We start from the raw sequence: 26855 nt of genomic DNA, 5'->3' as shown, positions 1-26855 counted from the left end.
GTTCGTGGCCACAGCAGTTCCGGTCTCAGCTTAGTTAGCCATGTCAAGACAATCCAGCAGCTGATTTGTTTCTTCGTGCACGACACCGCGAGTAGGCCACATTTTTCGTTTGTGCGACTGGTGTCGGCGTGGTGGTGTTTGCTTTGTGTGCTGTGTCGAGGTTGCGGTGATCCAACGCGGCATACAGAAACATTGCGTCAAGTGTCTAATGGCGCCGACAGTGCCTGCACAGACTGCGCTGTGGAATGCTGGCAAGCGGGTGCCAGGAGGCCTAGGATTTGTCACTTTCCGATGTGCTCCCTACTGACGCCGAAATTGTTCTGCCGAGACCTGCGCAGCGGTTGCATTGCCATTCCGGACAACGTCTCATTTGACAGTTTCACAGGTGCTGACACTGCTGTACTGACATGCGCAGAACTCGACAATGGCGAGATCATCCGTCAGGTTTCTGCTGCACTGCCAGACAATGACTCCGAGTCGGAAGATGACGCACCATGTGCTACGCTGCCGTCGCATGCGGAGTGTGTACAAGCAGTGACTGTGCTTTCAGCCGCCTATAGTGACCGTACGATCCTCTCCAAGATTTAGGCTTATCTGATTGTGCGTAAATGGAACAGCGTGCAACGGCGCATTCACGATTTCTTCAAGCCTACTGCCGAGCCCGAACAACTGCGTGGAAATAAAGGATTTTTTTTCTTAATCTGCTTTTTCGGACACCCGTTTATTCGGACATTTCCGCAGTCCCCATGAGGTCCGAATAAACGGTCGGCGACTGTAGTATGTACACTTATAAGAGTTACTCATGAAAGGCCCACACCTTTTTATGCGCATTCTTTGTGGGGTGCGGCGCACACCTTTCACTGAAGCGTTGAATTGCACCGAGACTGCGATGCAGAACAAAGCAACCACTGACACCCAACAACAAACACCTTCATTCACTCAGTCCTCGTCTCTTCTGATGCCCTCTTCAATTGATGAGCTTGCCTTATTCGTACTCTTCCAAAGCTGGTCATTCTGTGCCCAGTCCATACTGTTTAAGATTCCCATCCCTTTGAAGCTCTTGATGACATTTTTGAAAAATGCACCTTCAAGGGGCACCTTCAAGAGCCACATGCAAGTTAAAACCAGCCGAAAGCATGATGCAGCGAAAAGCACCAGGGAAGAGCCAATATCGTTGAAGCAGAGAACATTTAAATAGCAGCTTGCAAAAATTAATAATCATGGGAGTGTGCGAATGATGCTTAGCGAAATTTTTCCCCACTTTTTCACACTCCAAAGTGGGGGAGTGGGCACAACATGGGGGGGGGGGGAGGCCGTGCACAAGGAGATACAGTATAGACAGGCAGACAAATGGATCAATAGAGAGATAGGCAAGCTATCTATCTATTATTTATTTAAGCACTCTTGGGACCACTTAGGCATCACCGAGAGTAGTAATTATGCACGCACAAAAAACATGTCTTATACAATCTGTGTGTATACATTGTTAGGGATAGCAGTTTTCAATGAAGCATGGTTAGGAGTGCTGGAAATGGGTGTAGGCAAGTGGTTCCAGTTCGAAGCAGTCATGGGTACAAATGAGTTTATGTATATGTTCATGCAACAACTTCGTAATTGCACCTTGAGGTGATGATGAATGCGGGGAGAGATGTATGAAGGGGCGTAAGAAAGATCAGTTTTGAAGACTGAAATATAAAAGTATCTTTTATGGAACAGGCATATTTGTTACTTTTAATAGCAGTGACACTGGCAGTTTGGGAGCACCTGGCAACAACGGATTTCGTGAGGAGGTTGTGCGTGGCTTTGATAGAACAAGAAAGTAATACTGAATGAGGATCCCATGCCGATGAGGCACACGCCAGCTTTGGTCGAACGAGCATATTTTAAAGTGTCTCTTTGAGAGACCTAGAAGCAGAGAAAAAATTATGGTGCGTGAAACTAAGTGTGTAATTAGAATCTATCTATCTACAGATCGATGTTTTGGACATGGCCAACAATTCAGACATCTTCACAGCACTGCAACGTATCCTCTAAAGCCAATGTATAAGGACGTCTGAAATTTCAGACCTGGAAGTCCCTCGTCGTCCAATTTTCGTTATTATTTGATGTGACCGCAGGTCCGAAATCATATTAGTCGAAGCCATCGCCGCCGGAATTTTGATTATCTCACAGCCTCGAACCAGTGCTCTCACTTGCCAATCTGCCAGAAGTCATAGCCACCACCGTAACACTGCTAGGCCTAGCTGCTTTGATATCTGCTATAAAAAAATCACGGAATTTTAAGTGCAAAACCCTGATCTTATTATGAGGCACGCCGTAATGGGGGATTCTGGAAATTTTGACCACCTGGGATTCTTTAACTTGCACGTAAACCTAAACATTCGCTATCAAGCTTCCCACTATTTGTTCTCGTGTTTTTAGCTGAAAGAATTCGCTGCTGTCTGTAATGGCGCCACCTTCGTAATTCTCGCGGATGACTTCAAAGTGCGGAAAGCCCGGCAAGGGTCAAGCGAAGCACAATGCCAGTGTCCAAAAGTCAGCCTCACCGCAATGCAGTAGCGTTACACGGTGAAGCATATCATCAGTGGAGCGAGGTCACTGTTGTGGTATACAGAACTTATGTATTCAGAGTACGAGCACCGATACGCCGAATAAGTGTAGTGGCAGTCCTTTAAGGCTGTTTCAGACGTGCTTGTGGAAATTTGAGCCCTTGGGGGCAGTACAAGATATGCTTTCATTTTTTTGAACTGCCCGATTTTTCTGATGTCCTTGTGGCCACTGGGGAGTCCAAAAAATTGAATGACCCCCCCCCCCATCTCCCGCCCCATCTCGCCTGCCCACATCCATCCATCCCTCCCTCCCTCCCTCCCTCCCTCCCTCCCTCCCTCCACCCACCCACCCACCCACCCACCCACCCACCCACCCATCCATCCATCCATCCATCCATCCATCCATCCATCCATCCATCAATCCATCAATCCATCAATCCATCCATCCATCCATCCATCCATCCATCTCACTTTCTGTTCTACTCATGGAGGAAGGAAACAAAATAGGAGAGGCCCTAACATTATTTCTTTAGGCCAGATGTGGTGCACGCTGTGCTAGCTTGGTGGGCCACACTTGCCATCCTTTCTAAAAACCCTTTCTGCCATGCCCTTTCCCGAGGGCCCATGGTTCGCCTCGCAGCACTGGTGCACCGCGCAAACGAGCTTGCATTGTAGGGATTTCAGGATACAGAGTGAAAGCAAAAGCTATGCGAACACATGCTGTCAGAGTGGCATGTGGCAGTTCCAAGCATTGTGCAAACACGGACCTGACAACGCAGTGAATGCCGCTTGCATCCATTCACCCGACTAGGCGACCAAGATAGTTTCTATGGCAACGTTGCTGTTTGTGCCACCAGCCCCAGTGCTGCGAGGGCGAGTCCTAACCAGACCAGTCTGGATCCCATAGCTGTCATATTTATTACTACTGCAGCCCGTGAAGTGTGTGTGGAAAGAAAAAACAGAACGATTCTCACATCTTCCCGGGGTGTGGGTGGTGGCGGCACTGCCTCCTGGGTGGGCGGGCTCTCCTCGTCCGTGTCCTGTCGGTCAAGACAAGCTCAGTGAAAGGGAGCCCTCCCCCTACTGAGTGTAGCCCCCACGAGGACAACACTCACCTGTATGCTGTCAGAGTCCTGACCCTGCACAAGGAAAAACCAGGTGACGAAAGACTCAAGGCACCCGTTATCACATCCACTACGCTTTAATGGTCTAGCACACTTGCAAGAACACTGATTCCAGACTGCAGACAGCAGTTTGCGTAACTGGTACTATCAGCAACATGTGGCTGTCGAACAAAAAGCTTAAAGTAAAAGTTCCCTTAAAAACACTCTAAAAAGAAAGTGTCAACCAAGTGTATATGCTAAAGAATAAAACGTCGAGGTACATGGTTGTTCAAATGATTTGATGATTAAATGTTGATTATATGTGTCTATTCTATCTCTTTTTCATGTTTATTATTCCTTTAATTTGTACCTTAATCATATATTTCATACCCAATTACTATGATGCCCATCAGGTCTCCTTGGCTGTCCTTCAATATAGGAGACGCTCGTCGTATTGTTCAAAAGTCTCAGCAGCCATGCATCTGCGTTGAGTGACTCTTTTCCTAGGGTCCCCAAATGCTGCTCGACAACCCGCTGCTCCTGGTGAGCATCACGCATTTGGGCAAGATGGACCTTGCGAGCTACGAGCCTCTTCGCGGTGCGGCCAGCATGTGCGTATATGCACAGGCAATCTCATTGGCCCGACAAACGCATGCAGCCTGAGTGCGCTTGCCTTTGTTATTTTCAGTGTCAACAGCTGTCTTTCGACGTTGCGGCATGTTGCAGTTTTAAATCCCTCACAGTCAACTTAAAGTCTGTCATTTTCAGCTTGCCAGGCAGTGGCTGGCGAAGTCGGATACGTCATGCCGGCAACACCAGGATTGCCAAAGATTTGCCCCCTCTGTAACCTGGTGCAATGAACGCCCCCTAGCAGCATGGTGATCAGCTGTTGCTATAGAAAACGCGCAGCGAGCATGCGCTTCTTCGTTTGAAGAAAGCAAAAAGTTGGCACGCTCTCTCCAGTGCAACCGAACTGTAGGCCAGCATGCTGCGAGCCAGCCAAGCTAGCGCACGATGCACTCTGGCCTAGCGGCTTCGGCGAGCGATAGAACGTGCCGGAGTGTCCGTGCTGCTGAAGTGTGCCAAACGTAGCTGGTCACGCTCACTGTGCCAGATGCTAGACTATGAGCGTTCACTTTGCACCGGCATAGGGAAACTGCATCACATGCGGTGAACATCTGCGCTATGCGGGAGCACAACTTTCTCGTCACACACTCTCGGATACCACACTGCAATAGGGCTTCTAGGGTGGTTGCTTGGGCTAGTTGGTAATCCATGATAAAAACAGCATGCAGCGCGAAGGACAAGTACTGCAGCAGACGACATACGCTGCGCCGATTTCCAACAATGTTTTCTAACAAATATTGTTGGAAGTCAGCGCAGTGTACTGTATGTCATCTCCAGCAGTCCTTGTCTTTCATGCTGTACGTCGCTTTTATCATATTTATAATAGGGATTCGTCAATGCCGGCCACTCACAGCTTCTTCGACACAGCTCTCCTCCCCATCAAACGCTAGGGTGCCTCAATGCCCTTCCTCCCATCATGCACGATGACGTGTTCACAACTGGACACCCTATCAAACTTAGGCACTCTATGTCGTCTGGCAGAGGGTACGGCAGTTAAATTAGATGTCATTTGCCAGCGGCACAGCAGAGGTTCACAGGGATACACACTCACATCCCACTGTGTTTTAGGCTAGTTACACTTGTTTTTGTTTATATTAAATCTTTAGTTGCTGACTATTGCTACATATTGTAGGCATAAGAGATCATTTGATACCATTCTCATGTTCATACGACATCTACAAGTCAACTAATCAATGGTTCTTTTTATAAAGTGGCTACAAGATACCCAGATCCCAGATACACAGAATACATTTGAAGTTGGCTAAGAAGACCTTGTCTTTAAAAAATACATTTGGTGCTTACCGTTTCTCTGTTCTTGCTAAAGTTTTGCCGCAACATACCTTTCTACATAGCTTTCGATTGTTAAATTGTTAAGTGGAAAATTTGGCACTATTAGTACCCTAATATCTACGAGAAAAAAGAAATGCAAATTTGCCTTCATCAAATCTCTCACCTTAAGTTATGCTAAAAATATGGCAGCTAAGATGTCACCTGGTGGCTTCTGTCATTTACTACAAGCAAAAGCAAGGCTTTCAAGATTGGCTTCCACTGGGGGTGGGTGAATACCAAACAGTAGATGTTGAATTGAATACAAAATTGAATAAAGAAAGAGAAAGCAAAAATTAAATTGAGTATAAAATGGCAGAAAATTTAAAGAAGTACTGACACAAAAGTTGGAAGTCGAGTTAATGAGCCAGATTGATCTATGTGGGCACACACATACAGTCTGCAAAATATCAACGGCAAATATAGCTTAGAACATAAGCAAAACCTCGTTAAACCGTACCCGCTTAAACAGTAGTTTCGTTTTAAAAGTAGTAAACTCAAATCCCCGACTTAGCGGCCATTGAACATAATGTGTTTTGTATCCGCACAAACCGTACCACCTTACTGCGTACGCATCGGTTAAAACGTAGCGTTTCCACTTTTCGTTGCACAAACGCGGTGGTGCGTCCTCTCTAATGGGCGGCCCGGTCGAACAACAAGCCTCAGAGATCAGAACAACGGCCTCCACGCACCCTGTGCGTTTGCGCACAAAGCCACATCAACATCATTTTGATGCCGCGCCAGAGAACGTTGTGGCGTCGTGCTAGCGAGGACTTGCGTCATGCGGAAGCTCGAATAAAAAAGACGGCAGGTGCTCAGCATAGAAGAAAGATTAGGCATCGTCCGTGCTATCGAACATGACACGAAGAAGTCGGCGCTGGCACGCGACAGGGATCTGCTGTTGACTACGGTGTGTGGCATTTGGAATGCGAAGGAGTTGCTCGGCAGCGCTGCTGTGACCGCGAAGAGATGTCGGCTGCGAGGTTCGACTTTTCGCCATCGTTGCCTCTGTTGTTGCCGAAGTGTCGACTAGCGACAGTGACGAGGCCGACACGGAAAGCGATGCACGGGCGATTCAGGCCCGACAGTGGCAGAAGTTGCACGTTACGTCAGCTTCATGGATGCAATCGTCGCGACGAGAACAGGGGCGCGATAATGTAACTATTGTAAACGAAAAATATTCCGAAGTCCGGCACCCAGCAATGAAAATGGCGCCCCGGGACTTCTGCAGCACTACTGCACGTGTGCACGGAGAATACATAATGCCAACGAGCAATCTGCCATGCGAGTGTTTGTCGAGAAGAGGGGGCTGGCTGAAAAGCTGGCACGCAGCTTCAGTAAGTTTGAGGTTGCTGTTGTCGCGGTAGGCCACCGCGACATCAAGCGAAAATAACACTTTTTTCGCGCAAAGTAAATAAATATTGCATGTTTTTTTCCCTTTTCATCGCACTCTCTCCGAGTTCCGTTTTTGACAGGTTAAGTGGATGAGCTCGTGCTATTTCGGTTAAACAGTACTACCGTTTAGTACATACTTTTTTCGAGCTCCGGTCAACTAGGTTTAACGAGGTTTCAGTGTATTTAAAATCAATTTTAAAGTATGTGCACACAGCCAACTACAAACTGCAACACCTCACGACATCAACATTAAAAAAGAATTGTAAACAACTGAGGACGTCATGAGTTTGCCTTGCCGTCGGGATGGGACCGGCAAGCAAGTTCCTCGCCACTCCAATCGTCCCAGTGTCCTTTTTCTTTCTCCCTGGTCGTGATGCTGACCTCTTTCACTGCTGACGGCGGCATAAAAATCGGCTAAAATTTGTTTCTGATGCGAAATAACTCATAAAGTGACCTCAAAAGTGTGCACGTTATAAAATGTTGCGCGATATAGTAAAATAGTGGCGTGATTTTGACTCGCAACCGGTCAGTGTCGCCACTGCTGCAATCTTCTCTGAGAAGTGGCTCGCCCGGCTCGTCACTAGCAACAGCATCGGGGATGTCACTTATGAGCGACATAAATGTGCAGACATTGACTGAGTTGAAGAATATAGGTGCTTTATTACGAGCTGTGGACAAATCGCAAGGGCCGTCAGCCTCAAATCCGACAGCCAGCGGTGCTAGGCCTATACTGTTTTCCAGCGATTTCCCAGCTCTCCAGGCTTGCTCGTTTGCAACCGTCGGCGTCGATAAGCGGCAGAAGTGGTCCGAGATCGTACGCACCGCTGGACGCTTAGAATGGACCTTGCTGAAGAGCAGCCAGATTTGCTAGTTCCATTTCGAGCGTGCCTGGTATAAACAAAATCCGCCAAGCTTAGAGAAGTCCGATAATCTTCCACCAGGACTACGTACCCCTAAGCCTGATGCTGTGCCGACTTTTACCCGCCTTGTGTCCTGCTCTGGAATATGCTTCATTCTCAAGGCGCCCTTGACGAATGGTTCGTACTACTAGTAGCGGTGCATATGCATACTGATAGCTGTCGCCAGCCGTACTTTCAGAGTCAATGCTTTGTAGTGGATCCAATCAAAAGTGGTTGGCCACGTCTAATACTAATCATTCATGCATTCTAATCATTTCTGTCACTCTTTCTCCATTTTCTTGACTGCAGGTCAGTAGGGAATAAAATTACTATTTCCACCACCAAGTATTAAAACTATATGCAGCAGACAAACACCTGTCAAAGCTCCATGCAGCTGGGCTAGGTTCTACGATGTGACAAGCGTGCAGCTGATTTAGGTGTGCAGCGACCCATTCAGGTGAAGGCTACGGTGGCACCATCAACTTTTCAATAAAGAAGCCTCAGAGGGGAACCTGCACTGGACCCACTTCCCCTATCCAGTACTCAAATTCTAACCAAGAACAAGTTGTGACTTCAGTCGACTTGTCTATGGATTGAACAGAGACGAAAATGTACAGGTAGCAAACGCTAGAAACCACCGGATGTATCCCATTGCCAGCCGGCTGCTGTGTGCTCACGTGACAGCCTGCGTCTGCTTAGGGCCTTTTTTTTTCTCACAGGGTACCAGATTGTATGAGACAGGGTTGGCGTAAAATTGACGTATAATCAAGATTTCTAATACATTATTCCTACGAGGGTTCTCTGCTGGGACCAAACTAAAAAATGCTGGTTGTCGCACGACTGGGGGACGTGTAATCAAGGCTCCGCTGTAACCCTTTTCGTAAAGCTAGCTGTTCTGCGAGACCCATCGAACAACTTATGGCAGTATTATGTATGGAGAATGCAGATGTGGCTCTCGTGACGAAACGATGTGCAAGAGACAAGCCCCGGCATGTACAGCTAGCACTATGCCTTTATTTGGAAGGTGACCGGTGCCGCCATTAGTTCGGCAAATGTGCCATACCATACAGGGAAGGGCACTTGCAAGTTATGAAAAAGTTCTCATTAGCAAAGAGATAAACGCATCAGTCAGAAGGCGTAGATGATTTGTTTTTGCCGACTGTGTCCAGTAGCGGCAAGCCAAAAACCACGGCGACTGAGCTGCTGGCCACTTGAACACTTACTTTCCCAGTGAGACTGCAGCTTGCACTGTAGCCTGTAGAATATTCCCATACACAAACACTTTCCTAATGGCATGAACTACCATGTTCGATGGAATGATTGACGAGCCGCGTTCTATCAGAAATTGTGAACGAGACGTTTTTCTCACCTCACGATGCTAGCAGTTGGTAACTTTTGAATGGCGTTTGAAGACACAAACGATTTTTACTAAAGAAAATAATAAAAATTAGTAGAACTTTTGAATATTGCTACAAGTGACTGCACACTAAAGAGAAATTTAGGTACTATTTAACTACAAGGGCTCACTATAAAAAGTACAAAGGATCGTCCTACCATGTTCATTTTTTTAACCCTCTAATTCTTCAGGGATGATACGATTGGGAAAGGAGTCTGTGCTGTCAAAATCCCGACAGAAACCTCGTGAGCACATAAAAAGGGAGGCTTGGGCCGCTCCTATGGTGTCTATTTTCCATGCGGCATCCCAAAACTGCTTTAAGGTGGGGAATCCCTCAGGTAGGAGACAAACACTCCTCTTTAAACATTGAAGTCCCATAATGGCCAAGCAGCTGGCTGGGAGCCCACTTGTACCTATTTTACCATTTTTTTATTAACTATACTGGTATTATTCTAAATATATGTATGCAGTGCTTCTATTTCTTTTTGACGCAATATGCATTTGTAGCATGGTTAGAAACCAGACATATGTTCTTAAGAATTATGGGAAATCCAATTCAATAAAAGGGATGATGATAGAATGACTACTGCCATCTACGTTGTGAGGTCGTCGAGGTCTAATAAAGGTTCAAGTGGAGCCTGCACCATCCTGGAATAAAATTCAATTTTCACGCGTTTCTGACGGTGCGTCACATTTCGCGACTAAAGGGGGTGAAGTAAAGCGAGATAAACGATAGTTGGTTGACGTTCATTATAACTTATAGAAGATGAACCAATGACAGGGATGACCTCATCGCAACAGTGGTGAAATGGTATACCATCCGCCTCGTATGTGGGAGGTACCAGGTTCAAATCCTGGTGCTGCCGGAAAGCCACCGGTTTTTTTTCCCTAATGGGTTAGAAATGTGCCCCGACAGACAAGGCAATTGCCAAGTGCCTCGTCTCATCGTTTCTTTTTTTTGCCTCTCTCATCTTTTGACTGCACTATAGATGTTTTCACGATGGGCTAAGTGAGGCCTCTCACTCACCGGTGCGTCGTCGCCGAGCGGCACCAGCGTGGCGGAGGAGAAGAAAGGCCTGAGGCTGGGCTTGGGCGTCGATGAGCACAAGCTGAGGTCGTCCTCGGCGCCGCCGCTGTCGTCTTCCGACAGTTCCAGTTCATCCAGAAGCAGCTCCTGCAGGCCAGGCTTCTCCAGGAGTTCCTGCTCCAGGCCCGGGTCCGTGCCAAACGCCTGAACGGGCAACAGACACGATAGCAAACAGTCCAGGCTGTGGCTCTGCTCAGCTAAATGGCACAGAGTGCAAATCCGAGCTGCAAATGTTGACCGTCTTGCTAAAGGTCATTCCTGGTGAAATCATTTTATTTCTATTAACATAACCCTCACCGATTAGGAGTATTGTATGAGAAGGGGTAGCGCGTTGATATCACGAGTATATAGAGCATATAAATCAAGGAAAGAAGAACAAAGAAAGAGACAATGTACGAGCTAAAAGCAATAAGAACACTTTTAATGAGACTGGCATTCTTTAAGAGCTTTACCCACTTTGCGGTACTACACATCTGACCTCTTTCACCCTGTGACTCAAACTGTCAACTAGATTGCGCTGCAGACTGCACAATGGGCTACATGTTGTCGCCAAGCAGACAACATGGTGCGCTGGGTATGTGCCCGAATACACAACTCGCAGCTCCGTGGCCTAGTAGGCAACTTGGGTCGCTAGGTATGTCCCAACGAGCATGTGCCCTGACAACTTCGGCACTCACTATGCACGTGATATCGGTACGAGCCCATTCTTGGCCGTCAATCCGCCAGAACGGACGAGCCAAGGTGACACAAGCGGTACGTAGTTTTAAATATAACAAAGCGACAGCCCCCCACTGCAATGCACAACTCTGCATTGAGATCAGCCACTAGATAGACAGACATCGCAACGAAGTTGAGGTTGCAACGAAGTTGAAGTATCCTAGTCTCACCCTTCAGTTGTGCAGAAGTTGAGATTAGGATACTATGGAGTTTCAAGCAAGGTGCTCGGATTACATGATATGCTGTGTCGTGGCACCATTGGGCCGTATTGAAGTAGACAATTTTATGGGGGTGTTTAAATGCCAACACTTTCAAGCTGAACTGAATAAGAATTTTGAAACACACAGGCTTAGAGTGTAAAATCAAATAGCAAATGTACTTTCACTTCAAAAACCGAACAAGAAATTTACACAGTGAGGAAATTTGACCAAGAATCAGTATTATTTCTTACAATACACACAATGCTAGCCCGAGCCCAATTAAGTGAGTAGCTTTCAAGTCAGAAGCGTAACTGTTGTGTTTCGAGTTACATATTTGCTCCAAGCCAGTCACCAACTAAAATCGGCATTTATTTCTTTATTTCAACCACCCACACATACATTAAAAAAAAATTAAGGAGCAAACAAAACATTAAATGGACACTAAAGGCAAATATTAAGTCAAGCTAAAGTGATAGATCAATGCTCGAGGATGCCTAAGGTGTTGACATTATGGCATACAAAGTTTTAGTAATCGAGAAACTGAGGTAAATGCAGGACATGATTTGCGACTAACCAGAGACATTCAAGTGCTAGCGCGATGACGAAGGCACTCATCTTATTTCTGTCGCTAGTACAGTGGAATCTCGATTATACGATCACGGCTAATACGAATTTCTGGATGGTATGAATTTTTCTGTGGTCCCGGCCGAGCCCCATTACTTTGCAACGTGCTACAGAACGGTTGTTACAAATCAATTTTCGACCCTCATCAGTTGATACGAAAATTACCGAAGACACTTTGGAAATTTTAAATGTGCTTGGCGAAAGCCAGACACTGCTGCCGTCTGCGCTCCGCTTCCCTGGCTTTGCTGTTCGGTGAAATGGCCAGTCGCTGCTGCCGTCTGCGCTCCAATTCATTTGTTTTGGTGTTCCGCGATATCGCCTGTCACTGCTGCCGCTTTCGTTCTGCTTCCCTGCCTTTGGTACCCGGCGATCTAATCAGTCGCTGTTGGCGTTTCCGTTCGGTCTCCCTTGCTTTCGCATCTGGTGACATGTTCAGTCGTCGCATGCGTATTCGCACCTTGTTCTTCTGGCGTTTAGTGTTGGGGGAATCCGGCATCCGCTGCCGCTTCCCCGAACCACTTGGCGCGCAATCACTGGGCCGCTTCGGAGCTATGCGCCTCACTCACTTGACTACAACGAGACGTCTGGCGAAGGAGCAGCGGTGCAGCTGCCACTGCCGACGCACGCGCGCTCATTCTACCGCTATTGTGTGACGTCATGGTTGCTATGCGCAGCTGCGCCCCCCACCGGCACGCCGGTTGCTAAAGAGGGGAGGAGGTTGCACCGCTGCGCGGAGAGGCCAAGTTGGCACCATTTCAGCGCACGGACGGACGCGACCGCGAGCATGAGCCCCACCGACGGCAGTGAAAGAGAACAGCGTGCAGTTACGCGATTTCTCCCTCTCTCTTTTGGTGCGGAGGCGCAGACGCGGCGCCGGACAGCGCGGAGGCCGCGACTGGGCGCGAAGAGTTTGAAGCGGTGGCACTCTTGTTGCTTTTGTGCTTTTCCTCCTTTTGCACGTGCCATCGGAAGGAGTGGCTGCTGTGCTTTGGGCTGCGTTTTTTGTGTTAGACGTGGGCAACGATGAAGGACCACCACCGGCGGCTGAAACGCTGCATGCGCTCGAAGTTCTGAAGCGTGCTATGGCCGCGGATGAAATCAGCGACGACAGGTGTATGCGTTTTTATGGATTTGAACAAAGTCTGCTAATTGACCTGACAAAGACAAACAAGCAGGACAATGGAGACTTTTTCTTCAATAAATAAATGCTTTTTATGTACGTGTGCCTGAGTGAGTTCACCTCTGACTTTAATTTAGTTAGTTTTAACTGTTTCGATGATACGAATTTCGGCTAATAAGAATATTGTTCGTGACCCCGTGAGATTCTTATCGAGATTCCACTGTACTAAACTTCCTGTAATAAAAAGATAATTGCATAGCATTATAAGGCAGAAGGAAATACTATCTGCCCAGTACTATTCACTGTATAGAAAAAAGAACACGTTGGAATTCTCCTTCAACAACGACACAGGTGGTCGAAAAGTTTTGTTTTCGCTTGACTCGGCACAACCTGCGCCTTCGTGTTTCAGTAGCTTTGTTATCGCGTAGTGCTGCGCTGGTTTTGCTGGCTCACGAAACTACCACAAAATGCAAGTAGCAGGGATTTCCACGTCTACGTGAAAGCAAAAGCAGCTGCAGCGGTGAATCCAACACCTCTATTTTGGCTCGGTTTCACCACAATTACGCGCTTGCATTTTGTACAAAAAAACTGCACTGCAGTCTGTCGGGCGCCGTTTTACTCGCAGGCTGTAAAGGACGAAGACAGCGTATACGTCACCACTACCCCGCTAGGGGGCAGGCGATTTGAATTGCTCTAAGAGTAACCGCAGCGTTCCGATATGATTTTCTCTTAACCCTTTGAGGATAGATTTTTTTCGCCATATGCGACCGTCCAGGGTAGATTTTTTTATTTTATTGCAGATTCCAAATCTTCTAAGAGACCTATTGCAAAAAAAAATAGCGTGATTTTTTTTTAGGGTGACCGTAATGTGGGCAAAAAATATTTTGTGTTGGTATATATGTACTGTTTATTCATAAAAAACAATAACAAAAGGAAATAAACTTATAAGAATAAAAAATTCGGTGCATTGTTATACACGTAGTTCAAGGCTTAGAAAATGCGCACCCGAGAATATTTCGCAACTAGCAAATGTTCCTGCTTGTAGGCGAGCGCACTCAAGAAAACTGTATGGTTGTGCGCCCGTCAAAAAAGCAAAATGTGTCACAAACTTCTCCTAATCTTCATCTTATCGCCAACTCGAGGCAATTAGTTTTCGCACATCTCCAGAAAAGAAGAAAAGGAAACAAAAGGAAACGCATGCACGGCGGCATCCTCCCTATGCGCACCCCTGTGAGCACTAAACGAGAGAGAAACAGGCGGTTGCTCTTTGAGCAATTACTAACGAGAAAGCCATAAGTTTTGCGAGCGCAAGAGGCCTAAACCGTCCGTGGAACAAAACCCAAACTGCCGCCCGCCCGCCCGCACGCATACGCGCGCGCCAACGTACATGCGGTAGTATATAGAGATGTCGGAGCAAACTAGCCCCAAAACAAACAGTGCAACAAAAACTGAGAGAGGGAGGCGCGAGAAAAAAATTCCCTGTATTCCCACATAGTGGCAGCACATGCCAGAAAAGAAGAAGTTAGGAAATAGGCGTGCTTTTTAAACGTACAGACGGTGCTGTAAATATACGACACCGACCATTTTGGGCTTGTTCACGGCACCATATATTTACGTCATTGACCCTCGAAGGGTTAAACGAAGTCTTTTCTTGGCACGAAAGAAGCGCTGCAAGGTTTCTGCAATGGTATTTTAACAGTCTACGTTGACTTAATGTTTGCCTTTGGTGCCCCTTTAACACAGTAAGTGCGAAGTATTGGTACGTCTATGTTTTGCAAAAATTGCTTCAACTCATATTTAGTGCACTGGTCTTCCTTGTGCTAAAAAGCAATGTAAAGAACCCTTCTAGTACACTTAGTAGTTCTGCAAGATGAGATTTGCAGCGGCAGCAGCATCGGCGTCGCACGAGAGATGACGTAGACGCCCGCGTCTACACGAGGCACGAACGGCTGGCATGCTCCGGCACGGGCTAGCGTTCCGAAGGAGATTATTAAAAGAATGCTACGCTAAGAGATCGAGTGTCGGTTCTTCCTCTCCTGCGAGAGTCCAAGATTTTACCGGTCTACGTGGTCGCTCGTCGCCACAGTTTGGTGACCCCGGACGTTATACTGCCATACGCTTCTGTGGTAGAGACGACCATGGGCCAGACCGACACTATGAGAGCTCAAGGCCAGAACCCTTCTGAAAAACGTGGTGGTGAGCCCTCCTGTTCCGCCATCGCTGTCCGCCTCCCACAGTACTGGGACCAGCATTCTTCGGCGTGGTTTCTTCAGGCCGAAGCGCAATTTCAAGTCGCTGGTATCCGCTCTCAAGCCTCGAAGTTCCATTACGCCATTGCAGCGCTCTCGCCCGCCGCCATTGACGAGGTAGCAGATTTGTTGAACTCCCCATTGTCTGCCGCCACCTATGACGATCTCAAGGCAGCACTGCTACAGCGCACAGCAGCTTCACAACGTTCTCGCATCCAGCAGCTTCTGTCCGCTGAAGAACTTGGCAACCGACGCCCTAGTCAACTTCTTCGCCGAATGAGCCAGCTGCTCGGGAACAACAAGAGATCCATCGACGACACGCTGTTGGGCGAATTGTTTTTGCAACGACTCCCGGCTAACGTGCAGATGGTTCTGGCGACAGCCTCTACCACGGACCTTACCGGACTTGCCGCTTTGGCTGACAATGTTATGGAAGTAGCCACCCCAACCATCGCAGCCACGTCACCGTCTCCAGGTAACAATACAACCGCTCTGCAAACTCTTCCCTGCTCTTTCGCAGTGCAATCTCCGCTCGACTCCTTGTGTGAGCGCCTGGAACGCATCATCTGTGGAGCGGAACATCGCCGCACATCTCGTCACCCACGCAGCCGTAGTTCCAGCAGATCAAAACGCACGGGCACCCGCAATGAAACCTCAACTACAACGCCTGGTGTTTGCTACTACCACCGCCGTTTTGGAAACGACGCTCGTCACTGTCGGCATCCCTGCGCTTGGCAGGGAAACAGGCCGGCCGACGTCTAACGGCGACGAGTGGTCCCGCCCAGCACACAAGTCGCCTTTTCTACGTGACGGACAGAGTTACGGGACAACGATTCTTAGTCGACACAAGTGCTGACGTCAGCATTCTTCCTGCAAAGCACTCCGACCGAAAAGCGACATCTGTCTCGTTTTTGCAAGCCGTCAACGGCACCAGGATTCCAGTTTTCTCGTCACGCTCCGTCATGCTAAACCTTGGCCTTCGACAAGCGTTCCGCTGGAGTTTCCTGGTTGCAGACATCCATCATGCAGTCATTGGAGCAGACTTCTTGCATAACTACGGACTCCTTGTGGACATCCAAAAACGCCGTCTCATCGACTCCGTGACCCAGCTATCCGTTCCCGGCGGCCCATCATCAGGCACATCACCCATAACGCCCATTTCTGCTATGTTGGACGAACCTTTCGCCACGCTCCTACGCAAGTTTCCCACTTTGGCGCCTGCCGGACTGGACGCAACCGGTGCAACATGACGTGTGCCATCACGTCGTCACCTCCGGCCCACCGGTCTATTTCCGACCCCGGCGTTTGTCCCCGGAGAAACTCAAGATCACTCGCGCAGAGTTCGAACACGTGCTGCAACTTGGCATCATCCGCCCTTCCTCCAGTAACTGGGCATCACCACATCACATGGTGCCTAAGAAGACGGGAGACTGGCACCCATGCGACGATTACCGGGCACTAAACAACGTCACAGTTCCTGATTGCTACCCTCTACCGAACATTCAGAACTTCATGGTAGCGTTGCACGGTGCGACAATCTTTTCTAAGATCGATCTCGTTCGCGCCTATCATCAACTACCGGTCGCTGAAGAAGACATTCCCAAAACCGCCATCACCACACCCTTCGGTCTTTTCGAATTTCTCCACATGCCTTTCGGTTTACGGAACACGGGCCAATCCTTTCAGCGTTTCATCGATTCCGTCACCCGAGGTTTGCCTTTCGTTTTTGCATACATTGACGACCTTCTCGTCGCAAGCACTTCGGCAGAAGAACATCTTCACCACTTGCGGCTGTTGTTTTCACGCCTTGCCAGTAAAGGAATTGTCATCAACGCCGCCAAGAGTGAATTCGGTCAACCTGAACTCGAGTTCCTCGTTCATATCGTCGACGCTAACGGCATTCGACCACTGCCGTCCAAGATTCGCGTCATCAAAAACCTTCCCTGACCGACCACACTCACCAAGCTTCGCCAATTTCTCACATTCGTCAATTTTTACCGCCGATTCATTCCTGAGTGCGCATGACTTATGGCTCCGCTAGACGCTCTCCTGGTAAATAAATGCAAACAAGTGCTTCAGTGGACTGAAGAAGCCACCGACGCTTTCACAAGAGTCAAGTCCGCCCTCACCGACGCCACGCTGCTTAGACACCCAAAGCCAGACGCACCCACTGCCATCATGACCGACGCTTCTAACACCGCCGTTGTAGCCGTTTTGCAGCAATTCATCGACAATGCATGGCATCCACTTGCTTTTTTCTCCAAGAAACTGAAGCCTGCGCAGTCCCGCTACAGCGTGTTCGGCCGTGAATTACTCGCTGTTTACCTGGCTATCAAGCATTTCCGCCATTTTCTCGAAGGCCGTGCATTCACTGTCTTGACTGACCATAAGCCCCTTGTGCACGCAACGAATCGTTCGGCGTCCTGTTACTCGCCCCGCGAGATTCGACACCTTTCCTACATCTCCCGAGTTTACAACAACGTTCCGCCACATCAAGGGCACAGACAACGTTCCAGCTGACGTTCCGAGTCGTGTCAATGTCGTTTCCACTTTGACATCGGAACCTTTCATCATCGAGGCCGATTTACTCGCCAGTCAACAGCGTGACGACACTGAACTTCGTACACTCCGGAATTCGTCAACGTCCCTGAAATTGGAAGACGTCGTTGTGACCCCAGATGGTACGTCCGTCGTCTGGGACACTTCTAACAACACACCTAGACCATACGTTCCGGCATCCCTTCGCAGACTTCTATTCGAAACCGTGCACAACCTGTCACACCCTGGCATACGCGTGACACAGAAGCTTCTTTCCAGTCATTTCGTTTGGCCTCGGCTAAACACGCAAGTTCGCGATTGGGTTCGCTGCTGTTTGTCATGTCAACGTTCGAAAATCCAGCGTCACCCCATTCCGCCTGGCAAGTCTTTTCTTCCACCGGATGCTCGTTTTGACACCGTGCACCTGGACCTCGTCGGCCCTCTCCCACCTTCAAAAGGTTACTGCTACATACTGACATGCATCGGCCGTTATACACGGTGGTCAGAAGCTACACCTATATCTGACATCTCAGCGCCCACTGTTGCAGCAGCTTTCGTGTCTACGTGGATCGCAAGGTTCGGCTGCCCATCCACAATAATCACAGATCGCGGTCGACAGTTTGAATCAGCACTCTTCAACGAGCTACTCAAACTACTCGGAACGACACGTTTTCACACAACTGCTTACCACCCGCAGTCCAATGGACTAGTTGAACGTTTTCACCGGCATCTCAAGGCCTCCCTTATGGCACCTGAATCGCCGGAGAAGTGGGTCCTGCATTTGCCCCTCGTCTTACTTGGCATCAGGGCCGCACTCAAGAGCGACCTAGGTTGCTCCTGTGCTGAGCTAGTTTACGGCACTCACCTACGCCTTCCGTGCGATTTCTTTGTCGCCACCCCCAAAACGCCTATGCCATCACTTGCCAAATACGTTGCCGAACTGCAAGCCTCCTTCAGGCAGATACGCCCCGTGCCTACACGTTCACAAGAAGCAAGGTCCCCATACGTTTCTCCCGCACTCACCTCTGCTACCCATGTTTTCGTGCGTAACTGTGCAGTGCGGAAGCCTTTGCAACCACACTACTCCGGGCCATATTGTGTTCTAGAGCGTCGTCCGACGACGTTTGTTGTAAATTACAACGGCCGATCAGACACAACTGCCCTGGAATGTCTCAAACCCGCCTACATCGAAGCACCCGCGCCATCAGCTGCACCAGTATGCGACGCGATCCTGCTGCATCCTTCGCCGCCTCCTGCGCACGTGACACCCAAGACCAACGCCAAGACATGCCACGTCACGTGGACTTTCTATCGTTCGTCGAACTTTCCTCCTCTCTAGGGGGGAGCCCTCTGTAGCGGCAGCAGCATCGGCGTCGCACGAGAGATGACATAGACGCTCGCGTCTACACGAGGCACGAGCGGCTGGCACGCTCCGGCACGGGCTAGCGTTCCGAAGGAGATTATTAAAGGAATGCTACGCTAAGAGACCGAGTGTCGGTTCTTCCTCTCCTACGAGAGTCCGAGACTTTACCGGTCTACGTGGTCGCTCGTCGCCACTGATTAAAGATTTTGAAAAAGAGGCCGCTATAGTCAACATCCTGGAAATGGGACAGCAAACGAATGGGCCAGCTAACAGGTGTAGCACACCAGTTGCGAACAGCGCCCTCTATGACTGTCATCGCTGCAGCAGCTCCCACGCACCCATTTGGTCGCACTGCAGATGGCACATTTCCGGGTATTGTAGTACACTGTACGGACAAGTTGTCCACACTGCTGCATTGCCTGCTGCTATGTCTGGCGCTGTGTACTGTGCCAAAGTTTTCAAACGCTGTTCGTGTGACTGCTCGTGCGATTTTTCCCCGCGTTGGACAAAAGAAAAAAAAATGTCCTATTCCATATTTTAAGTAACTTTTACTGTGGCATCACCTTAATTTCCTTGTTGACAGTGGCGGTGTACGTCAAGAGATGCAAATATGTACTTGGCCGTTAGTCCTTAATACTGTTTAGTGCGTAGTTATGCAGTGTTCCCGTGCGGTGCATATTAACGAAGTTTTACTGTATACAACCTGCATCTTTCCTGGGAAGTGACACTGACTGCAGTTTACGGTTCGGTGCACAGTGAAGGTGCGTTAGAAACAGTTACGAGAGAACGACTACTGCTATGAAATGAACGTTCTAGACTACTGCTATGAAATGAACGTTCTACGGTGCAAGTGTGATAAGTCGTCGTGTAAATACTTGCACCAGCCGACAGCGCACCAATATAGCGATTCGAAGCCCAATGAGAGCAGTGTAGCCCACCTCAGCGTCAGGCACCCGGAACTTCTTCAGTAGGGCAATGAACTTCTGCTTGATGTTCCTCTGCAAAACAAAGGGGCTTGCATCAGAAACACACGAGCACATACGGCTGCATGGAGTGTGCCGAGCCTTCGCAAACTTCCTCACTCTGTATCCTGCAATAACAACTCCAGCAACATCTACAATTACACAATTAATTAATTTGGGGATGGCCATTAGAGGCTGTCAGGTGTTGTAACTCGAAAACTATAACAGATAGCACAAAACTGATTTCACTTATGGTATCAGCATAACAAATCATACCTTGAAAGAGCATAGGTTAGGGTGTGTTGGTATTCCAATCCTGGGGTTTTTAGCGCACGAAAACAGACGAGCCTTGTCGTCCCTTTTCGTGTCTCTCGTCCCTTTTCGTGTGCTAAAAACCTCACAAATCATACCTGCATGCCAAATTTCATGAATTTATTCCCATAAATTTAAAAAAAAATATTTTTCATTGCTACATCCCTCATTAACAAGGAAAGCTGTCAACCTAGACATCTAGAAGGCAGTGTCATGCTTGCACATTGGCTGTTTGCCACCTGGAATCAATTCTTGCACGCAGAGGTAAAGCAAAGGGTTCTCTCAAAAAAGTAATTTTCTTTTGAAATCAATGTAACGGCAGCACAAATGCCACAGTGACATACAGAAGAGAAACTCGTAGAAAAAGTGTGGCTGTTCGGTGTGTTTCTTTCCTCCGTGTCGTAATCTCATTTGCAATGCCGTTACAATGAACAACTAACTACAAGCCTTGCACTTCATTACTGTTGCATGGTACTGCTAATTTCACTTCACTTCTTCACCTTTATCACCACCAAGTTGGCAAACACTCACTCTGTTCCGGGGCCCTGGGCCAATTAAACCAGCCAAACACCTCCTAACTAACAAGCAGTTGATGTTGCCCAATAACACATACAGGTGTTGTGACTGGAGAAAAGAGTCTTGGTAATTCAGCTGCCAAAAATAGCATGCTTCATTTTATTCCCTCTAATAATTCAAATTGGGAGGTTTAATGTCTCGAAGCTACAAGATTGGCTTCGAAGGATGCCACAGTGGAGATCCAAGCTCAAAGTACCATTTTTCGAATTTCTCATCACAACCCCAATGCCAGTACATCAATGTGGTGTCACATATTCCAAAGTATATTTATTGTTTGGACCACTGTGGCCGAGCAAAACTTCTTAAAACTTCTTCTGTTCAGTCTATGGCTCTTTTACGATGCAATGTGGTCCTTCTTTACCGATAAAGATTAACTAGGCCAAGCAGACGCTGTCAAAACACGCAAAGTCACAGTGGCAACTTCAGTGCAGGAACTCCAAGGTGGGGTCGCTACTCGTCTTTCATTTCTGCACAGTTTCTGGCTTACCGCGCCGTGACAACAACACTGTGACAAATGAGACATGACAGAGAGGACAGGGCTAGGTTCCGAGTACACGACAAGGTGACGAAGTCAGCGCGTAGTCCTGTCCTCTCTTTCCTGTCCTTTTTGTCGCGCTGTTTTTCCGTCGCGAAACCAAGCCAACAAGCTCAAGTTTAGACTCTATTTACTATGCCTCTTCTCTCGGCAGAGGCGGCTTCTTCTCGGAAGGTTAGTTTGCTAATCCAGCTCGAATTATTTTCCTACTTAACAACCCTTTAATGTGCACCTAAAGCACAGTAGACAAGAATGCCGCGGCCACAGCCAGGAATCGTACCCATGACCTCACGTCCAGCAGCACAATGCTAGTCACCGAGCCAGCACAGCAGGTGCATTCCCGCTTGTAGTAATTACAGATGCGCACGGTAAAAAAAAGTGACCCCGGAAGAAAATAATCGAGCCGGCAACAAGCAGTGTCGAAGCCCCTCTCCACCTTGCGCATCTGGGATGACCGCCGGCGACAACGCAGCAGGGCTTCCTCATTGTGCGGCTCGTCGCCCGCTGCCTCGCTGTCACTTGCCTCCTCATTGGACGACGACGACGACTCCTCGTCCGTGGCTGACCGCTCTGCGTCTGCGCAATCAAACGCATCCACTCGTAAGTGGCCTCTGCTGATCCCTTGGTCACTGCCAGAATAACACCACGCTACGATGACGCGACGATCGTCATCACTGTCGTCAGCCTGTTCACGTCTACTGCGGGGTAGCCTCCAAACTACATCCAGCACCCCTTACAAACCATATACTTTCAGATATACCAGACCATTCTTCTCACTTTGTCTGTTCTGTGTATGCCATTCCTGCAACAAATCCCACATTTAATCCCAGTTGCAATCAGCTGCCAACTAAAAGCTTCGGGCTTATTGGGTCTAGATCGGGGGTTCCCATACCGGATTCCACAGAACCCAGGACTTCCGCAAACAGAATTTTGCAGATCCGCGAGTGGCCAGTAGGAACCCAACCTCATCCGCCTTTCGCCGTATTTTTGCATCAGAGTTTGTATTTAATAAGACCACCACACAGCTGAACACATCAGTAGTACAGTCGACTCTCGTTACATCAGACCCTGATAATCCGACAATAAATGTCTGTTGTATCCGAAGTCCGTAATATCCTAAACGCCTGACTTCCGCAACTTTTGTCACAATGTATAACTACTTTATTGGGTAGAGTGAGTGAAGAACTTCAAAGTAAAAAACGAAAAAAAAGCTGCAGTTTCGCTCAAAAGGTGAAGCATGGATTGCGATAGCAAATTAAGCAAGATAAGCGCAGCAGCAGCAGCGGGCGAATTGATCTTCTTGCTGTCTCTTGCTTCAACACGGACTAAACATTGAAAGAACAGCACACACGAAGCTACCGGCACTGGGCGCACTTTGTCCACATTGAAGAAGAGGCCCGCGTGGGCGCACTTTGTTCACATTGCAAATCGCTTTCAAAATAACAGCGCCCATATTTCCACACTGCCTTTCTCCGGCCCATGCACGATATTGAGCCACGATCGTTGGCTGACCCTTGCAAGCAAGTTGGCAGCCTGTGTCGACAAGGCAGAAGTATGTTCCATACGCCCGATTTTTAAAAAAAATTGCCACTACTTTCGTCCGCTGTAGCCGATAGTCCCATGTAGCGTGGCCCGTTAAAAGCAAACTTCGTTGCGTTAATAAATAGGTAGCACAAACTGAGGCCAAAATATAGCCCATTATATCTCAAAGTCTGTTGTATGCGGGTCTGTTGTGACGAGCGTAGACTGTACTCGTGAGAAATACCACCACGACAGCGAGGTGCAAGACTCATCGCTGTGCTATTTGTAGGCCCACAGTGCCCGCGGTGAACACATTTCATTAGTGCTTTGAAAGTAGTCCATAACAGGTGAATGAGAATAGATTGGCATGTTCCGCAAATGTGCATTGTGCGTTGACTTGTTGCCGATGCATGACGATCAGGTGTTTGAATGACATACCGTGACGGACATGCAGAATGTATTGACAAGCGATGATGTCGGCACAGAGCAGTGTCCTCATATACATGCTGGTTCGATTCTGCACTGCGTCTGCTTCGTCCAGGACAAAAAACTCCAAACAAGCACTCTGGCTCACACGACATGCACGGTAGTCCTATGCAACCAGGAGGTGCAGGCTTTTATTGTTGCGATCGGAACCTCAATGACCATTCCATCCACAGCACAAATGACTGGGGACATTTGTGCACAAAAGCAGAATGAATAAGCAAACTTTTGTGCGTCCCACAACTCGCATGCATCAGGACTCTCTTTATGGCATGTTGTAACTACAGCTGCAGCCGAATTGTCAGCGTGTACGGCATTACCTTATGCAGTGCATGCCAGCAATAGTCTATTCATCCAACGCTATTGCTAAACCAGAAATGCATTGTAACAGCGAGCATAGATCAATATGCTTAAGGGTGAGTGAAGTACAAAACTGCAATGTGTGGCAAAAGGATAGATACATCTACAATTACAAAAATGATGCAGTTCCATCTTGTCGTTGTAAATTATCACTGCACGAATGACGTAGACGCTACATGAGAAGACACAGAGTAGGCACCCTCTAATCTCTTCTCTCAGCAGCAACCACCACGCTGGTCGAAGCATGTGAGAATGTTAACTATGCGAGTATGTGCTCACATAGTTAACTTTCATAGTAAACTTTTGCAGTCGTCTACAGCATGCCACTGCTAGCCCTTTCCTCCTCACCGTGCTGCCCAGTGGCCTTGAGCTCTTGCTCCACCGGCTGGCTGCTCAGGGAGTCTAGCTGGACTCGGCCCACAGCGGCTGGAGCAGCGCCGCCCCCTCCACCACCGCCCGTGTCCTCCGAGGCGAGCAGCTCCAGCTCCCGATCCAACGGGCGCTGCAGCACCTGCACCCACATGCATCAGAAATACTGCCTCGCATTCAACATGTCGCCACGTCACAAACATATGACAGGATTGGCCTCGCAGCTGGGAAAATACTCTACCAGCTCCCACGATGTAACGCACCTCTTTTGCGACTGGTAAAGTGTAGCTGAAAATTTGTTTCGATGCATGTCTGCATGAAAGAATGTGCAGTCTGGCCAACTTCGTTGGACTTTCCTACACTAAAACTAAGTGGACACCATTCTGTATGCACCCATTAATCAGAATTACTGCATATGGCACCTCTCCAGAGTGGCGTGCCAGTTTCCCGTGCGTCGCTCATGCTACAGCTTGCCAAGCGTTGCCATGTGGTTCAAAAAGGAACTATGCAGTGCACGGAAGCCACCACCAGGACACAGATAAACAAAGTTGGCAATGGCATTGTTACTACCTCACCACAGTTTGGTGCTTTCTTTGATGACCAATGTCCAGACAACTCCTTCCAATAACTAATTAGTCTTTATTTTTCTTTCTTCTAAGTGCAATCAGCGCTCGAAAAACACTTCATTTTTCTTATCTTTAAATTGTTAGCGGTTGCTGATTGGCATGTGTTTTGACAGGTGGCACCACCGTGCTGTGCACAACGATGGGCCCAGCGCTAGGCCACAGCAATGGATATTTCTATTTGTTAAGGAGAAATCAAACAACCACCATAGGTTACATGTGTTCATCTTGGGTTAAAGTGGTCTTCAAGTGTCCCAAATAAAGCAGGTGCAGTAAACCCTCGTTATAATGCAGTGAACGAGATGGCAAAAAAATTCAATATAAACAGTAATTCGATAGAAGCAACTGCTTCATAGAATCTAAGAAACTTGAGCTGAAGCAGCATAGCGACTCCGCGGAAGTCTAATACAGGTGTCGCATGGCTCAATCACAACAAAGTCTTTTGGTGCCTGCCACTAAAGTTGTCACCTGGCATGATGACAATGCAATTGCTGCAGCCATAGCCAATCGCAGTCAGCGCTTACAGAAGAGTGGCTACGTGAGTGCAGGTGTTGTTTCCATCCCTGTTCTCCTCACCTCGGCCATGTTGATGGCACCCGTGGCGATGGTCTTGTAGCCAAGCATAGCACGGTTCTTGTACCGCTTGCGGCGCTGTAGAGTCACCAGCAACTGGTTGGCACCGCCACCGCCCCCTTTGAGCAGGTGCGGGTACTGCATTGAAAGAAGTACAGGCATTGCCTTTTTAAGAACTGCTGGTTTTGAAAGGATTCCGAGGCAGAATGGCAGGCATTGTAAAGCTGCCAAGAACAAATTTTTAGGCAGCGTCCCTGTCTCCGCTGGTAAGAAACAGATAAAATGACTATTAGATAATGCGAAGAGACAGGATAATGGTAGTAAAAAGAAGAACGCAAACACGGGTATAGCTGCAGAGGAACTGAGAGTTGCGCAAGTTGATAATCTAGCTGAGATTAAAAGGAAGACAAGTCGGGTGGATCATATTTTATTTATTTTATTTAACACTGTCGACTGTTGCAGGGCAAGTATTGGTGGACACAATAAACAAAAATTACTATAAGAAGCACACATCACAGAAAGCTTCAGTGAAACACAAATTGCATGCACAATAACTCGGAACAGTAATGCTAAATTACATGGCAAGGAAACCACTACAATGACCTATTTTAGTTTGGGACCAAAAAATTCCACACTTAGCGCGTCGAAGAAGAGCCCTGGGACTGAAAACAGTATACATCGGCACAGCTAAACTACAACAACAATGGAATGTTTTCTACAAACCAGCCGCATTGATATACCAGCTTGGGCTTCTTGAAAGGCAGGACGGCCACTTAAAAAAATTAAATTATGGGGTATTACGTGCCAAAACGAATACCTGATTATTAGGCACGCGGCAGTGGAAATTTTTACCACTCGAGGTTCTTTAATGTGCACCTAAATCTAAGTACACAGGTGTTTTTGCATTTCGCTCCCATCGAAATGTGGCTGCCGTGCCTGGGATTTGAGCCCATGAACTCGTGCTTAGCAGCACAACATCTAACCCACTACGCAACCACGGAGGACAGGACTGCCACTTCACAGCTTAGCAATGTTTATGTGTTAATACAAGTTGCTTACTGTTGTACTTTTGCTAAACTTGATAGTTGATTTTTGCAATAAAGCTTCACTGTGCTTTGCAAATACTTGTATATAAGCGTAAAGCAACAAATAATCACAGGGATCATGCTGTAGACAGATATATTATGCATTGTGCACACATCAAAACTGACAAACACTTGCATATTTGCAAGGTTTAATGACGACAACAAGGTGTCCTCTATACGAAGAGTAGCTCATGCTCAGTTTGGTGGGACAAACGTCTACAATACTAACTGTAAAAGTGTTTATTAGTCACCAGTGTTCTGGC

The 26855-nt window shown here is 47.9% G+C and overlaps 1 protein-coding gene across 3 annotated transcripts in view; it reads right to left on the bottom strand.

Moving 5' to 3' along the window:
• Positions 1–26855, bottom strand: part of KrT95D (phosphofurin acidic cluster sorting protein KrT95D) — a 69558-nt gene that overhangs the window by 30295 nt on the left and 12408 nt on the right. For 2 of the 3 annotated variants that reach the window (XM_075674613.1, XM_075674611.1), the window contains exons 4-10: positions 25511–25645; positions 24291–24453; positions 22015–22154; positions 20132–20191; positions 10323–10526; positions 3665–3688; positions 3524–3589 (exon numbers count right to left, since the gene is read on the bottom strand). In XM_075674613.1, the coding sequence (XP_075530728.1) occupies positions 3524–3589; positions 3665–3688; positions 10323–10526; positions 20132–20191; positions 22015–22154; positions 24291–24453; positions 25511–25645 (792 nt within the window). The remainder of the gene's footprint in view (positions 1–3523; positions 3590–3664; positions 3689–10322; positions 10527–20131; positions 20192–22014; positions 22155–24290; positions 24454–25510; positions 25646–26855) is intronic. The other variant, XM_075674614.1, reaches the window with a different exon arrangement.

Source organism: Dermacentor variabilis, chromosome 11, assembly GCF_050947875.1.
Source record: "Dermacentor variabilis isolate Ectoservices chromosome 11, ASM5094787v1, whole genome shotgun sequence".
NCBI classification, from domain to species: Eukaryota; Metazoa; Arthropoda; class Arachnida; order Ixodida; family Ixodidae; genus Dermacentor; species Dermacentor variabilis.
This window is presented reverse-complemented; position numbering and strand designations above follow the sequence as displayed.